This window comes from Trichomonas vaginalis, chromosome II (genome assembly GCF_026262505.1).
Source record: "Trichomonas vaginalis G3 chromosome II, whole genome shotgun sequence".
NCBI classification, from domain to species: domain Eukaryota; phylum Parabasalia; order Trichomonadida; family Trichomonadidae; genus Trichomonas; species Trichomonas vaginalis.
This window is the reverse complement of record NC_067204.1, coordinates 25482063-25498277: the sequence shown is the minus strand read 5'-3', so window position 1 is coordinate 25498277 and position 16215 is coordinate 25482063. Positions and strand designations below refer to the sequence as shown.

At 32.4% G+C, this 16215-nt stretch overlaps 5 protein-coding genes across 5 annotated transcripts, besides 3 other annotated features; 2 read left to right on the top strand and 3 right to left on the bottom strand.

Annotated features, from left to right (window-relative positions):
* Window positions 1–376: 376 nt before the first annotated feature.
* Window positions 377–409: a mobile genetic element.
* Window positions 410–517: 108 nt separating this feature from the next.
* Window positions 518–549: a mobile genetic element.
* Window positions 550–596: 47 nt separating this feature from the next.
* On the bottom strand, window positions 597–3173 carry TVAGG3_0608380 (GTPase activation domain, GAP family; the record flags this gene model as incomplete). The annotated part of the gene is made up of 1 exon (XM_001578959.1): window positions 811–2898. The coding sequence occupies one exon, from the start codon at window positions 2896–2898 to the stop codon at window positions 811–813; it is 2088 nt and encodes a 695-aa protein (XP_001579009.1).
* Window positions 3174–4320: 1147 nt separating this feature from the next.
* Window positions 4321–5488, bottom strand: TVAGG3_0608370 (uncharacterized protein; the record flags this gene model as incomplete). The annotated part of the gene is made up of 1 exon (XM_001578960.1): window positions 4550–5488. One exon carries the CDS (start codon window positions 5486–5488, stop codon window positions 4550–4552), a length of 939 nt encoding a protein of 312 aa, XP_001579010.1.
* A 1716-nt stretch (window positions 5489–7204) lies between these two features.
* Window positions 7205–8450, top strand: TVAGG3_0608360 (RNA polymerase II transcription regulator recruiting protein; the record flags this gene model as incomplete). The annotated part of the gene is made up of 1 exon (XM_001578961.2): window positions 7230–7982. One exon carries the CDS (start codon window positions 7230–7232, stop codon window positions 7980–7982), a length of 753 nt encoding a protein of 250 aa, XP_001579011.1.
* Window positions 8451–9167: 717 nt separating this feature from the next.
* TVAGG3_0608350 (protein kinase protein) lies at window positions 9168–11574 on the top strand (the record flags this gene model as incomplete). Its single annotated transcript, XM_001578962.1, has 1 exon — window positions 9184–11547. The coding sequence occupies one exon, from the start codon at window positions 9184–9186 to the stop codon at window positions 11545–11547; it is 2364 nt and encodes a 787-aa protein (XP_001579012.1).
* A 202-nt stretch (window positions 11575–11776) lies between these two features.
* Window positions 11777–12816: a mobile genetic element.
* A 635-nt stretch (window positions 12817–13451) lies between these two features.
* TVAGG3_0608330 (regulation of pentose-phosphate shunt) lies at window positions 13452–14331 on the bottom strand (the record flags this gene model as incomplete). Its single annotated transcript, XM_001578963.2, has 1 exon — window positions 13541–14296. One exon carries the CDS (start codon window positions 14294–14296, stop codon window positions 13541–13543), a length of 756 nt encoding a protein of 251 aa, XP_001579013.1.
* Between the last annotated feature and the right edge of the window lie 1884 nt (window positions 14332–16215).

Here is a 16215-nt window from a genome sequence, read left to right as displayed (position 1 = left end):
CCTAAGTTTGTAATCAAGTTTAATTTTTAAAAAATAAATAAATATCAATATATTTTTGTGTGACAAATGTTTTCATAATGCATTGTTTAACTGATCTGATGCATTGTTTAACAACAATACTGTTCATTTTGCATATTTTAAAATTGAAATATATTCTAGATATAAATTCATCCAGACAATTATCAAAATCAATGTACTATGGAAGGAAGATAATTTTTTGAAATAATGCAAAATTATAATAAATAAAATATTTTAAAAAAGAATTATCGAAATCTCGATACAAAATCTTATTAAAAAGTGTGTTTGTATTAATTCCGAGAATTATCAAATTATACAATTTTCCAAAATTTTTAATTTGAAGATTCATTTTTTGTTTTTAAGGGTGCACTTACCACTTTCTGACAATCTCTCAATTTTTTGACGCTATGATAAAAAGTTATTATAAATCCCAACATAGTACTTCATATGACTTTTATACCTTTTTGTTATTAAAATAAAGATATGTTGATATTATGATAGCATGTCAGAAAGTGGTAAGTGCACCCTTAAAATAAGTAAATACTTCAATTTTTTACTTTTGCAACTCAATATGGAGAATTTTTTTCAAATTATAGATCTATTTGAAATACAATAGAGACCAACACTGATATGGAAGTATAGGATATCAAAGAACCTTTATAATGGTAATACTATGATGAACAAATGCTAAAATCTGACTCAGTTATAATCAAATTTTTGATCTCAGGGAAATTGAAAAAGTAAAAATTTGAGGTATTTTAAATAAAAATAATGAAAATTTTTTTTATTATTTTATATGTCATTTTCAGATTTAACATTATCTTCTTTCTTTTCTTCTGCCTCATCATTCTTTTCCTCTTCATTCTTTTCTTCTTCCTTCTTTTCGCTATCATGATTTTCTTCTTCCTTCTTTTCTTCCTCATGATTTTCCACATTTTCATCATGTTTCTCTTCTTCCTTTTCATCTTCCTTTTCTTTCTTCTCAGATTCAGATGATGAATAAGAATATTCTTCATCTTTCTGTTCTTCGTGTTCTTCCTTCTTCTCTTCCTCGTGTTTAGGCTCTTCAACTACAGCGTTGTCGTAGAAGTGTTCGAAGTATCTGCAAAGTGCTGTGGCGAAATTAAATCCAAGAAGTCCTGGATAAGGGATTGATGACTTCTTGATGAGGTCAAGCTCCTTCATGAATGGTTTGTGCTTCTCTGCAAGCTCTTTCATCAAGAAATTGAGGGCTTCGGCGAATTCTTGGTCTGATGGAATTTCGTATTTCGGCTCGCGCTTGCCCATATCGCCAATGGAGTACATGAAGTGCATTAACTTCGGGTAGACATGGTTGTTGAGTCTGTTGTTCCAGCTGGCGAACTTTTCGTATGGTCCGCACATTTGGCCGAGCTTAAATGCGATTCTGAGGAGCCTGCAGATGCCGCAGACATTGTCTGGCTTGGAGAGGGTCAAGTCTGGAATGTATTGGGTTGGGTTCTCGAGGACACCGCAGATAAATCTGATGCCGATAAAATCTGCAATGTTAAAGTAGGTAAATGACATCTTGTTGAACCTAATCGCGGAGAAGTATCTGATGTAGGATACAAGATGACGTATTTCGTTCGAAAATAGTGAGGATGTGTCCATGATATACTTAAGTGAAGTGAAAAATACTTTTTCTGCCTTCTCAGCGTTGACCATGTCCATCTTTTCGATGTTAAGATCATCGGAAGAGTCGATGTAGACGATCAACTTGCGGAGAAAGTCTGTAACGTAGTTTGTGGCGAATCTTTGGATGAATGCTTTGTAAAGATGAGGAATAAATGGTACGGATGAAAGTAAGAATGTAATGTCGATCTTGGGCTTTGCAAAACTAGAACCAATGATCGTTGCAAGAAGAGTATGAACTGATTGATCATGCATGAAGAGAGTAAGTAAGGATTTGGCAAGCATTGGATGGTTGTTGCAAACATCCTTGCCAAGGAAAGCACGAACCATGTGGCCATCGTGAGCTGTAATGGCATCATTGTAAGCTTTCATGATTAGCGGTGGAATTGCCTTGTCAAATGATGTCATGAACATTGGGAATGATGCATGCTTCTTATCGAATGAAACGGCCCATGCCTGTGTAAGTTTCGAGTCGATTGGAATGAAACGAAGAAGAACATCGCCGCTGATGCCATAAGCAGCAACTTTCTTGTCTTCTACGTTGAATCTTGTGCACTTTTCTTCGATAATAGCTTCGATTTCTTCGCCAACTTGTTTGTAAACATGAATAATCGAATCATTATCAAGAGCAATCCATAAAGCCTTGTTTCCGTGGTTTTCCACACTGCAGAGACCCATGGCAAGGAGCTTTGTATTTGTGGATGTTTGCTTCTTGGCCCATTTCGTTGGTGGGAAGTTCATGCAGAGCCAACGCATGAATTTTGTTGGATCTGATGACTCGTTGGCCATTCTGAGAAGGAGATGAACAAATGCTTCCATGTAAAGATGTGGTTTCGGAATGCATGGTAAATAAGTAGTCGCGATAGTATTCATTGCTTTATTTGGAACTTTTGTTCTGAGGAATTGAAGGAAATCTGTGACAGCGGGTGATGAAGATGCTGCCATCTCATCGAAACTAGGATTATCAATAACTTCAAGGACAACTCTTCCGGCAACTAAAGCTGGTGATTCTTGGAATAAGCCAAGAGCTTCGAGAGAGTCGTTTTCTATAGCTTCTTTTTGAGATTTGACGAAACGCTTGTAATCAATAACGGGTTGATCGACACTATTTATAGAAACTTGAGATGGTTGAATTGTAGGATCAACAATAGCTGGAGCGGTTGGCTTTGCCTCGGCTTTGGGCGCTGAAGCTGCCTCTTTTTTGGTTTTAGAGTGGTGCTTCGAACTCATTCGAGAAATTGTTAATTTTTCAGGATTTAACGGTTAATGAAAATTTGTTTGTGTAATGAGAAGTTTAATAAGAATAATTAAAAATTTGGCTCGGGATTTTCCATGAAACTTTTGTGAAGTGTTAAACCCCGATGTGATTTACAATGGGAAAAATTAGAATTTGGAAAGAGCAATTAATATAAATTAAGGGTTTCGTTTTGCGAAAAAAACGTACAATACGCAATTTCGCTAAAAAAACATTTAGCTAGCAATTTCGACCTTTGACTCCACTCAAGACGTCACTTTTTTAATTTTGCGGTATCATATTTTTGGAAAATCTTTATGAATATTATATAAAAAGTCTCTTTAATATCTATATTTCATATTTTTATCGATTTTTAAAGTTTTCGCGAAAAGTATTCAATTATTTTTGCTATTTGGTCGGGTAAATGTCAGATTTGCGACATTTTCTGATATGATATTCATATTCTACGTTGATAATAATGCTTATAGAACCCTCTTGCTATTGTGTCAAAATTGCGAAACCGATAGCAAAAATATCTCGCAATATCAAAATTGAGATATTGAGTGAATTATGCATTATAGAGATTAAAAATCTGATTTGTGAAAACATCTCATCAGTTTCTAGCTAATTCAAAAATCTTTACTATCTTATTCGATTAAAATGAAAAGGGAATAGCTTCATTATGCTTTAAATGACAGCCTTATAATATAATCATAGTTTTCGCTCAATATGCAGCATTTTTTTTTCGAAATCTATGGTCAATGTCCTAAATACTGATTGCTTTGCATTCATATCTCTTACATTTTCTATACCCACATCACTATTCATTGCTATTCCTATCTTTTTCATTTTTGTTTGTTTCTCATAATTTCTCAAAAAACATGATAACTTGATATTTGTAAATATCATACTTTATAACGTAAATAAGAACTTGACCTATTAAGAAAAGCAGTAATGAAAAGAAAATCTGAAATTCATAAAAATTACAAGTTTCTGATGACAATTAGCTTAATTAAACCAGGTACAAGATTATATAATTGTATTTTCTATCCAATTATCCATATAATATCTTATCCAGAAAAAATAACTTGATCAATACCAAATGATTTTTTAACTAGTAAATAAAGTATTTTCTTTACACACACATTGTATATCATAGTTTTTTTTTTTTTTTTTTTTTTTTGGTTTCGCAAAACATCCAAAAACAAATATGCTATAAAAGTGACAATTTTAGCAAAACGAAACCCTTATATAAATTGTTCAAAATATTAGAAAGGGGATATCAAACGCATTTCAGTTCTCAATTTTGTAAATGTACGATATTTCATATTACGCTTAGTTGAGGAAATAATTCGGATTTTACTTCTTATTTTTCATTCAATTTTCTGAGGGGACTTTATTTGACAAGCAGCCAAATAAACAAATCTATGGTTGATGAAAATATGATTGAAATCACCTTTAGTAGAGCAGTTAAACAAGTCGATGCAAATTAAATCGCAAAGGTTTTTATTCCTTTACTAAAATATGAAAACATCTCCCTCGAAGAGTTCCATCCTCAATATAAATCGGGCGCCAAAAAGTTATAAGGTTGGACTTTATCAAAACAATTAAACAACAACATTTACTTTTAAACAATGAAAGTGAAATTCATGACAAATTAATAATAAATGCTTTCATTGATTCAAAATTATCATTTGTCAATGCAATAAGATCCTGCACACATGTAACTGACATTTCACATGGTGCAATACTCGGATCAGCAAAACACTTCTCCCAGCTTTCTTTTCCCATTACGAAGCCATTGATATCAAGCATGGGATTTTTAATAGGTTGTTTTGTGATCGGGTCAATAAAATCTGGAATTGGATTATTTTTATCTTCTGTTTCTTTTGAATCTGGTGTTTGTGTATCTGCTTCTGCTGTTTGTCCAGTAGAACTTCCATCTTTACTGGATTCTGTATTAGTTTCTTTTGATTCTTTGTTAGTATTATTATCTTTGGAAGACTTTGGTGATTTTCTACTTATTTTCGGTTGAACAGCTTGAGTATAGTCATATCTTGTATTCTGAATCATGTATTTTTTCGGAATTTGTTTGTATTTATTCCAATCAGCTTTCTTTTTATTTTCTATAACTAAATTGTATATTTCATGCTCTAAAGCATCTGATGCTTCTCGAAGCAGAGTTACATCTTCCTCGAATATAAATTGTGGATATCCATTAGGAGTAAATGGATAGTTTAAATCGGGTTCATGTGCTTTAGAAATGAGTAATTCGCGATAATACATGGCGCATTGATAGCCTGCTCTTCCGATTAAAGGGGCCGAAAAATATCCCCAGGGAATTCTCTGTATTTTTAATGTTTCTCTAAAATATTTTAATCTATCATTGAATCTTTCTATTTCTTCATTGTTAAATTCTCCTTTTAATGGTGTTTGTTCAAGAAATGATGAACGAAAAAAGAAATGATTTGGATTTGATAGATAAGTTAAATAGTAATTACGTTCTATATCATCAAGTGATTCCCATTGATCGCTATTGAAATGTTTTCTTATGAAGTTTGGCAATGTTCGGAATTTCTCACTCATGATAAAGAATTTTTTCTATGAGTTTCTTTCAAATTTATCAGATCATTTATCCAAATTAATGTGTAAATCTGAATTGTTGCATGATCTCTTATATGAAATTATCATGTGTCGAAATTCAAAACTTTACATTGCCATTGTCCTCAAATGCTTTGTATAGTATTCAATATTGCAAATTGATTTGTGATTCCATTTGCATATTTTAGATATCTAAGAAACCCTTAAAAATAATTAATAAGACTCTCTTTCAACTCATAAATTTTTGAGATTCAAGAAAGAAGAGTATTTTTGGGACTTTCTTGTTTATCTTATGATTGATTTGTACCTAATTTAACATGTATATTGAGTAAATAATGGTTAATAATGAAAAAACACTCAAAAGAATAGAATTTCTGAATGAGGTTCTTAATTCTTTGAACAAAAGTCATTTGGCAATACTGTAATAATTGGCAATTATCTAAAATATATTCTTCATAGTGAAAATCAATTGGTTATAACTGAAGTAAAGCTTTGAGTTGACAAAGTCATTGAATTATCTTATGATATCATTGGTCATAAAGAAACTATTATCTTTTTCTTAGTGGACATTATGGGAAGATTTGTAATATCTATGTTGGCACCTCTACCATACAAAGTCATATAAACTGACAAAATTCATTACCTTCTATCATGTAATATGGAACATTTTTCTCTAATGATATAAGATTATTAATTATTAAGCAGAATGACTCTTTCATAACTCTTTCGTTCAAAATTTCACAATAGAGTCCTCTGATTGAAGCGATTCTATCGAAAGGTTTTGATTCATGGCTTTTTGTTATATTATCGGAACTTTAAAATATTGAATTGTTTTCCCTTAGATTGAAACAATTCACTTTAGTCGTCAATTTAATTTACCGGCTCAGGAATATAAAGGCCTTTATTTCAAGGAACACTAGCCATATAGATGAGTTTATATGAACTATTTCGATTCCAAAAGTGAAAAGAAATTGAGAATTAAGTCACCTTTTGACAAACTAATGAAAAATTGAGAGGACATAGACCGTTGCAATGTCTAATCTCTGGTCAATAATTCTACATGTTTATAGTACACCTTTTTTATATTAACGAGTCAAGCAGAATTGTTATAGGAATGTTATGAAATCCAAAAATACTATCATAAAACATGGCATTTCTATGGCATTTGAAAGTCATTATGTTTTTAATTCAATCTTCTATATTAGTGCCATTGTGCGTTGCAATTTTTAATAATTTCATGTACAAAAGTTAATTCAACGATCATCATTGTCATATTTAAATTCTAGGCCAAGTTGTTAAACATTATGCAATAAAAATGATATTGATCAATACGATAGAAATAGCAACGAAATTTTATCTGTTTTTTACATGTGTTTAATATTTTATTTGCAAGCTATTTTATAGGAGATAATGCTTTTTACATAACGTGCTTTTTGCAGGGTCTTCTCACAAAAGTTCTGCTGAAAAAACGAAGATTTAGTTTTTCTGAGGGCATTATCAAAAAATTGGAGACTAATTATGGTATTAGGATAGTTGATTCATATTTTTGAAAATAACTAGTGGAAGTTTACATCTTCATAAAATGACTTCGTAACGAGAATGCTTTTTTTCGAAAAATTTAAATCCAAAATAATAACGTATATGTATAGATCTCCAAACCATCAAAATTTTTTTTACATTGAAATGATTTCTAACGAGATCAAAAAAAAATTAATCATTCTTCATAATGGAAGCGACGCAAACTACTCACACATTTAAAGAGCCACTCGCCCCAACGCGAGCACGCTCACGAAGCATCTGCCTCAGCATAAAGACCCTCAAAGTCACAGATGATTCCGTTTTGCTTGATCTTTCGAAAATCACTGGAATTGAAAACGTTACAGCTACAAGTATTGTCAACGGAAGCTGGACACGTGAAGAAGACGAGAAAGTCATCGAGTGGGTTAAGGTTCACGGACCTACAAGCTGGACAAAGTTAGCCGAGACAATCTCAGGCCGTATCGGCAAGCAGTGCCGCGAGAGATGGCACAACAGCTTGGATCCAAACCTCAGAAAGACTTCTTGGACTCCAGATGAGGACGACTTGATCATCCAGAAGCAAAAGGAATTAGGCAACAAATGGGCTAAAATTGCAGAGTTCTTACCAGGCCGTACAGATAATGCTGTCAAGAACCGCTGGAATTCAGCCCTCAAGCGTCGCATTGCTGCTGGCGATGTTTCAACATCCATTCAGATTACAGAAAAGGCTGTCAAGGCTGCTAAGGTAGAAGAACAGCCAAAGGTTGAGATTTTAGGTCCAATTACAGATCTTACCAATCTCCCTTCAGAACCAATATATCCTACCGAACAAACATTTACCCCTTTAACCGTTGAAACTATCGATAATGGTTTCGACGATTTCCCACTCACATACTCCTCACCAGAGTATGTTGAACAAGATCTCCAACCAGATCTTCTTGGGTTCGATTTTGATCTCTAATTTGAGTTCGATTAGAACCCATGGGTGCCTAATAAACACCCCACTGCCGCTGTTTTTGCTAATTTAACTTTTTTTTACTTTTTTTTTCAAACAACACTTAGAATCATCATATCTATCTGTATGTTGTGATTTACATATGATATGTTGAGTTTATGAATGAAAATTAGTTGATTTCTGAGTTATGACAGAGCGTTGAAGCTTATTCGAGTAGGTTATTAATGGGCAAACTATTACAGAAAGTCATTTTGTGACTATTCATTTGTACAATCATTCAATTAATGGAAATATTAGAAATTATTTGTTATTTTAAAGTTTTCATAAAATAAGTCAATCTTCGTAATCACCCATGAGTATATTCATAATACAATTACGTTAATAGCCTAGTTATTATTGTAATAAAATATCTTTCAATATTTTCGAGTTATTTTACTAGAACATTGAGTTGCTTTAGGAAAGAATCAATTATAAAGTATAACAACAATTCCAAAATTTTTTCGTTTTAAGTTTTTCAAGTTAAAATTTGTATTTTTAAAATTCATTTTTGAATTTTTGAATTTTTTTTGGAATTTCAAGGTTTGTGTTGAACAATATCCAAGATATGGATGCGTCTCACCAGTCGATAACATTTGATTTTATGCTTCATTTAGCACACAAGGCGCTTTTTTTGATATATATCATATTTTTATATTCTATATTTGAAGGAAATACTTATAGTATTATTATTTTCTCCTTCAAATAATTCATATTTCATGAGAAAAAGCAAGATAATTCTTCCAATTTCGATCAATTTCATATCGAATTCTTGGATAGTTGTATTTTTCTAAATTTGCATTGCCTACCAAAAATACACAAACACACCTATAGTGGATTTTACTAGATAGATGCTTTATAACACGTGAACTTGTTCGAATAATCTTATATCTTTCAAATACTATGAACAAGTCAAAATTAAAACTGTAAACACACTAAATAGCTGACATATGTGTATGAAACTAGTAAATCAACCAATTAATTTTTTACAAGGATTATCTCAATCATTTCGAAATATTTTTTTGCGATTCTTCGCATACTAGTTCCTCTCTTAATGAAGAATATGTTTTTCAACAGCCAAGGAAGGAAAACTGTAGGTGTGGATAATTTTACATCAAGATTTTGCCTTAAAATGTGACATGTGATTAGATTTTTGATTTCTCGAAATTGAATGCCGCCCAGAGCCGCATTATACGGCAGACTTTTTCGTGCCATCATTGCACTAAATGGTATAGCTACTCAAACTGCGGCTCATAGACGTAAATTTGAGTATGTAATATATCAATTAAAAAAATTTTACAATTTTAAGTTTGCGCAAAGCGAAAAAGATGAAATATCAGAAGAGGAGAAGGACGTAGTTTTAAAAATTATTGACGTTCTTAAAAAATTTAGCGAAATCCTTGAAAAATATAAACTTGATACTTGGACATTCAATGTATTAGATCAATCATGCAACTTTTGTTACAATTACATACAAGACATGTTCGATGAAATTGAATCTCTTTGTTCAGTTATTTATCCAGAAGCAGATCAATTTTTTGATTCACAATCAGAGGATTTAATTAAATACAACACATATGACCTTAAGGCAATCGCTTCATCATTTTCGTCATACAATGTAGAGTCTCAGCCTGATTCAAAATTAATTTCAACGCTTCAAACGAGAATTACTGAAATTTCTGCAAAACTAGCGGAACAAAACTCAAAAATAGAACTTACAGAGCAAGATTTTGCACCAATTCCAAAACAATATTCTCATTTCAAGGTCAATATCAAAGATTTCGTTTTTCAAGAGGAAATCGGCTTCGGAATCACAGGAGTTGTTTTTAAAGGTATAAACAATCGAACCAACAAACTCGTTGCAATCAAAAAGTTCTCTTTATCCTCATTTAATACGGCAAGGTTCCAAATCTACCAACGCGAGGTTTCTGTGTTCTCCAGACTTGCAGAGATCCCTCATCCTTGCATTGTAGGCTTCGTAGGTGCCACAGCCAAGTCTCCTTTCTGCATTATTACGGATTACATGCCAAATGGCTCATTATACGAGGATTTAACGTTCAAACACCGTCTTGACGCCACCCAGAACACCATTGCCACTTACGATATCGCTCGAGGAATGCAGTATCTCCATTCAAATGAGATAATTCACCGAGATTTGAAGTCTTTGAACATTTTACTTGACGAAGACCTTAAAATAAAGATCTGCGACTTCGGATTATCAAGAAATGGAGCTGCTACAGAGACAGTTAAGGCCCAAGCCGTCGGAACAATGCAATGGATGGCTCCTGAACTATTAACAAACGGTAAGATATCATCAAAAATAGATGTTTATGCATACGGTATCATGTTGGCCGAGATTCTCATATGTGATCGGCCATTTAATCAGTTCCACGACCCAAATGAGATGAGAAAGGCAATTATTGAACAGCAGGCTAGGCCAATACTGCCAAGTCGAACACCCAAGAAGATGAAAAGCCTAATGGAAAAATGTTGGGCTCAGGATCCCCAACAAAGACCAACTTTTTCCGAAATTATTGAATTATTTGAAACTTGTGAATACTTTTTTGATGGATGCGACATCGAAAAATTACGTAGCCATATCGAGAGATGCAAAGCGAACCCTATTTACGTTGCTGCTGATTGGTTAAAGGCAATTGAAAATTATTCAAAAAAAGAGATGACTTTTGAGCAATTTGTGAAGATGTTTGAGAAGTCAAAAATGCCAATGAGTGTTTCAGAGTCTGTTTTTAAAATTTTCAAAGAAAATTTAAATTCAAATTCTGAATTACTCAGTATAATGATTAATTTTCTTCTCAGATCACCGCTTTTTGATGATTTAGTTGATATTGTAAGGAAATTTCCTGTTAAAACCTTACAAAAAGATTTAATAGAAAAATTCTTAGAAAAACTGCCAACAAAATCACCAGAACAGGATACATCAATACTAATTTTAGCATGCAGACAAGGGTTCCCTGAAGAAGCCTTTCTTTCTGCTAAAACTCAAAAAGATTTGGTTTTAACGATGAATGCTCTTTATTCCATCAAAGAAATAAGACAAGAGTACATAGATCGAATAACAGAAAAAGTTATTGTACTTCTAAACCGAAAAGACGATGAAATAATTGAGATATCATTAAAATTAGCTTTGACACTTCGAATTTGTCAAAGAATTCCTCATGACCACTATTTATATTTTGTAAACTCTCAGAGGCCTTCCATAAGAGATTTATTTCTTATTTGTGCTTCTTTTTGCGAAGATTTCGAACCCAGGTTTCTCCATTATTGCGGAAAGATGTGGAGATTGGAAACAGCCCAAAATGTCCTTCTCAAGGGCATAAGATCTTATACTTCCGCCGCTTATGTTCTCAACAAAATTGAAAATGCAGAGAATCTTCCCGTTGAATTCTCAGCGAAATTCCTATATTTGGCTGCACGTAATCACGAATCGTTACGCGCAAAAGCGAAAAGGATTTCTTTGTCACCGCATTTTTCAAATGCGAGCAGTGAAATCCAAAAATTACTTTCAGCATTATAGTACTAATATTATTTTGTATGTTTGTATATAAATTATATTATTATAGAGTTTAAACTTAATTTTGTTAATATTTGAAGTTTTCTGCTTCTTTTCATTTAGAAAATTTATAAATAACTGTTTTTCTACAATAAGTCATTAAAAATAATTCATAAAATTGAACTTTTTAGAAAAACTATCGTTTGAGTGGAAATTTGAATAGAAAGTTGGTTTTTTTTTTGACTAAAATTAAGGGTGCACACGAGAGGATCATGTAAACTTCAGAATTTAGAACCTTATTTTTAGGCATTATCTTGGCTACCTATTTAGGCTCGAAAAGCAAAAAATATCAAAAAATACAACTTGAGTCCATTATGACCCTTTCATGGAGGTAGTTTTTATCCGCTAGTATTTTCCCTTTGAATCTCTTTACAATTCGAAATCAAATTCAAAACTCAGTAGAAGAAAGGAAGAATCGACTTACTACGGTTGTAATACGAATAAATACATATATTTAATTATTTTTATTTACATAATAATTGTTTGAAGCTCATATTCCAACAAATTTTTAAATAAAAACATTAAAATGTTGAAAATGTTCATATATTTTAATAGGTTTTTGGCACTTTATTGAGGAATTACTACATACATAGTCGAACTGAACTTGATATTTTGAAATTTAAATTATTTATCAAAATTAAAATTTAACTTGAAATTTATAATTATTTAGTCATATTTTGCATAATTCTAAGTAGATTTTGTAAAAAATCAAGAAAGAAAAATTTTAACGTGCTTTATTTTTTCTTTTTTATAATAATACATATTATTATATAATTAACATATTCATAATGTTTCACCCTTTCAAAAATATAATCCTCCTCCTCTCAACTAAACGTACATACGGGTGGCCTCTTTTTTCAAAAAATTAAATTTTGAAATTTTGGGCTCAAATATTAGAGATTTTTTCAACCTTCAACGATATATGTTGTCTATATCAGACCTCCTTTCTTTTTGATACTTAACATTGTTCCTAAATCTTAGCCGTTAAGGCTGTTCTGAAAATATTTTTTTTCGAAAAAATTCGAAAAAAATTCTTAAAATTCAAAAATCCCTTAATTCCTGAGGATTTTGGAAAAAAGTTTTTATATGAACATGTGTATATTATATGAAGTATATTGATAAGGTAAAAATCAAATTTTATTGCATATTCATCGAGAAAATAAACTAACGAATCCCTCAAAATTGAGAGGGTAATCCTCCTCCTCTCAAATAAACGTACATACGGGTGCACCCTTAATGTTTGAAAAATCCCTGGATGTCAACAATATTACAGATAAACTTCATCGAGCATGTGCCACAGGAGATCTAGACCTTGTTAAATCTCTGATTGAGAGTGGCTATGATATAGAAATTTCAAATAGTTCTGGGTGGACCCCTCTCATTTACGCATCAAGGTTCGGTAATCTTGAAATTGTTAATTATCTTATCTACAATGGCGCTAATATAGAAGTGAGGGTAGATGTGGATGGACTCCACTCATTTTTGCTTCATTTAATGATCATATTGAAGTTGTTGAATACCTTATATCTGTTGGAGCTGATAAAGATGTAAGGAGTCCTTCAGGAGAGACTCTTCTCATTTTTGCATCACAAAGAGGTAATCTTGATGTTGTTAAATATCTTATCTCTATTGGGGCTGATAAAGAAGCGAGGGATAATAGAGGAAATACTGCCCTCACAGTTGCACGTGGATCTGTCAGAGAATATCTATTATCTCTAAGAGATAATTAATCACATAAAAAAAAATTAATAAATGTTTAGTAAATAATACTACCGGAGTTCAAAACGTATTCTATATTCTCGGATATTGGCAAAACATAACAATAATGACACAACACAAACATAAACACTAAGTCATATTTGTTCCAAATGAAGATAAATTTTTAATTTTGTTTTTTTTTTGCAATTTGCATTTGTAAAAAAAAGTAGTACAATTAATAACCACTAATCACCATTTTTTACTTGCCCTTTGTCTGGTTAGCGACAGCGTTGATAGCAGCAGCGATCTTCTCCTGATCACCGAGGTAGCGGTGGGAAACTGGGCGGAGGTTCTCATCGAGCTCGTAAACGAGTGGAACAGCTGTTGGGATGTTGAGAGCAACGATCTCATCCTCGGACATGTTGTCAAGATACTTGACGAGGGCACGGAGGGAGTTGCCGTGAGCAGCGATGATGACCTTCTTGCCAGACTTGATGGCTGGAACGATCTGGTCGAACCAGAATGGAAGAACACGATCGATTGTTGTCTTGAGGGACTCGTGGAGTGGGAGGCAAGCTGGGTCGAGGTCCTTGTAGCGGGCATCGTTGCCTGGGTAGTATGGAGAATCCTTCTCAAGTGGTGGTGGTGGGATGGCGAAAGCACGGCGCCATTCTGTAACCTTCTCCATACCGTACTTCTTGGCTGTGTCAGCCTTGTTGAGGCCCTGGAGAGCACCGTAGTGGCGCTCGTTAAGACGCCATGAGCGAATGACTGGGATGTGCATTAAGTTCATGCCATCGAGTGTGATCCAGAGTGTGCGGATAGCACGCTTAAGGACGGATGTGAAGGCGATATCGAATGTGAATCCTTCGGCCTTGAGGACTTCACCAGCAGACTTAGCCTCTTCACGGCCCTTGGCAGAGAGGTCGCAGTCGTACCAGCCTGTGAACTTGTTCTCGAGGTTCCATTCGGATTCACCGTGACGGAGGAGGACGATAGTGTACTTAGCAGCCATCGTTGAAAGTAAAGCAACTCATCGACCACTCATCCACTTTTTGTAAGGATAATTCTGAGTTTCCCGTAGAAATTTTTTCTGAACACCAAAACATCATAATTGCTCTATACTGAGAAGCAAACATTTTAAATCAATATTAGTTGTTGGATGGTGAGCGGATTTCAATTATTTTTGATTGTATGACTTCACCTCACCAACAAATTACAATATCGGATTTGGTTAAGGATATAGTATTCTTATTCCCATGTTAAAAATAATTTAAAAGGGGGGAACTCATTTTTTAGACCAAAAAAGTGGCACCTGAGTATATTGTTTCTGCTTTATCTGATCATTGAAACGGAATTGATCCACGTTATTAGTATGAAACAATGATATACTAGGGACTAAAGAATATTAATATTACAAAAACCCAATTATTCGATGTTCAACTCATCATATCTTGCATTAAAGTTGATACCTTTATTTTTTCGAAATATTACAACAGTAGCAACCTTACGTATTACCAATGATAGCCAAAGTAATATTTTGGCATAAAAAATTTAAAACGATATTAAAACAACAGATTGACTAGTCATTCTGGTATAGTATCATGCATACTACCAGGTGATAAAATCTCAAATATCTTAGCTTAACTTCCGTTTGATTATGAGATACAGATCTAATGTTGCTTGTTTTGTAGCCATAGTCACTAACTGATAACATTATTATGATAAGAAGACTAAATGTGCGAGTTTAATATACATTTGATTCAGATTTATTATCGAAAATCAAATCACAATATATATCTTGAACTCATCTGTGAATAAAATCATGATATTATTGATTGTTTTCTAGACTTTTACAATATTTTCTAAACAAATGAAGATAATCCTTAATTTGAACCAGAAATAATTTTAAATTACTAACAATGGATGGTTATCTATATATAATAATATATTATTTTTGATAGTAAACTATGGCTGATTTATGGTTTAGGAATATATACTTCTTTTCTATATCTTAGAAAAATAGTTATATGAATTGGCTGTATAATTGATATATTTTAGTAGAAAAATTATAGAATAACAAAAATAAAAAGTTTTTATCGATTTATAACACAATGAAAATGGTTTATTTCTCTCTAAATTATAAATCTTCAAAAAAATTAACCTCATTTTTCCAAAAAAATCGATAATTGAAAAAAACGTTTTCATTTTCTAGAAAATTGCTTAGGCTTTTTCTAAAATGGAAAAAATTTGGAGAATTTCACCAAGGAGAACTTCATTCTAGGTATCCAAGGCAATTGCTATCAGTCAAAAAAAACTCGAAAATTTTAAATATTGATATCGATTTTCATCAATCACTTAAAATCGATTGTTTGCAGTCGATGTTATCACATGTTATTAAATTTTAATATATTTGAACATATTACAAATCGTTTTTGAAACTTATCAACATTTCGCGCAATTTAACAATACTCTAACTCTCATACACAGTTACCATTACCACAGTCTCATTTTAAGAAGAAATAATTAATAAAATCTAAGATCTAACGATTTATTTATCCAATTCGAATAATATTTTTAATTATAAATCCTTATTTGTGCATGTTTTATATACATTTGTAGAAAGAAAAACGAATAAAGTGTTACTTCAAAAAAATACCTGAAAGCACTCTAATCAATAAACAATTTACTTTTTTACCATCGAATTTTGCTCGTCTTGAGCCATATTTTTCGTTTAATTTTCATGATACGATAAAACATACGGGTTATCAAGTAAAATATGGATATTTTAGAAGATCATAATATATCTCGAAATCAAACGAAAGCCATTCTATGAGTCCATACACACTATTACTATACTTCATATGTCAAGCATAATGGGAACAATTTTGGTCGATACCTTTGTTGTCGACGAAGTTCCCCCCTTTTAATAAT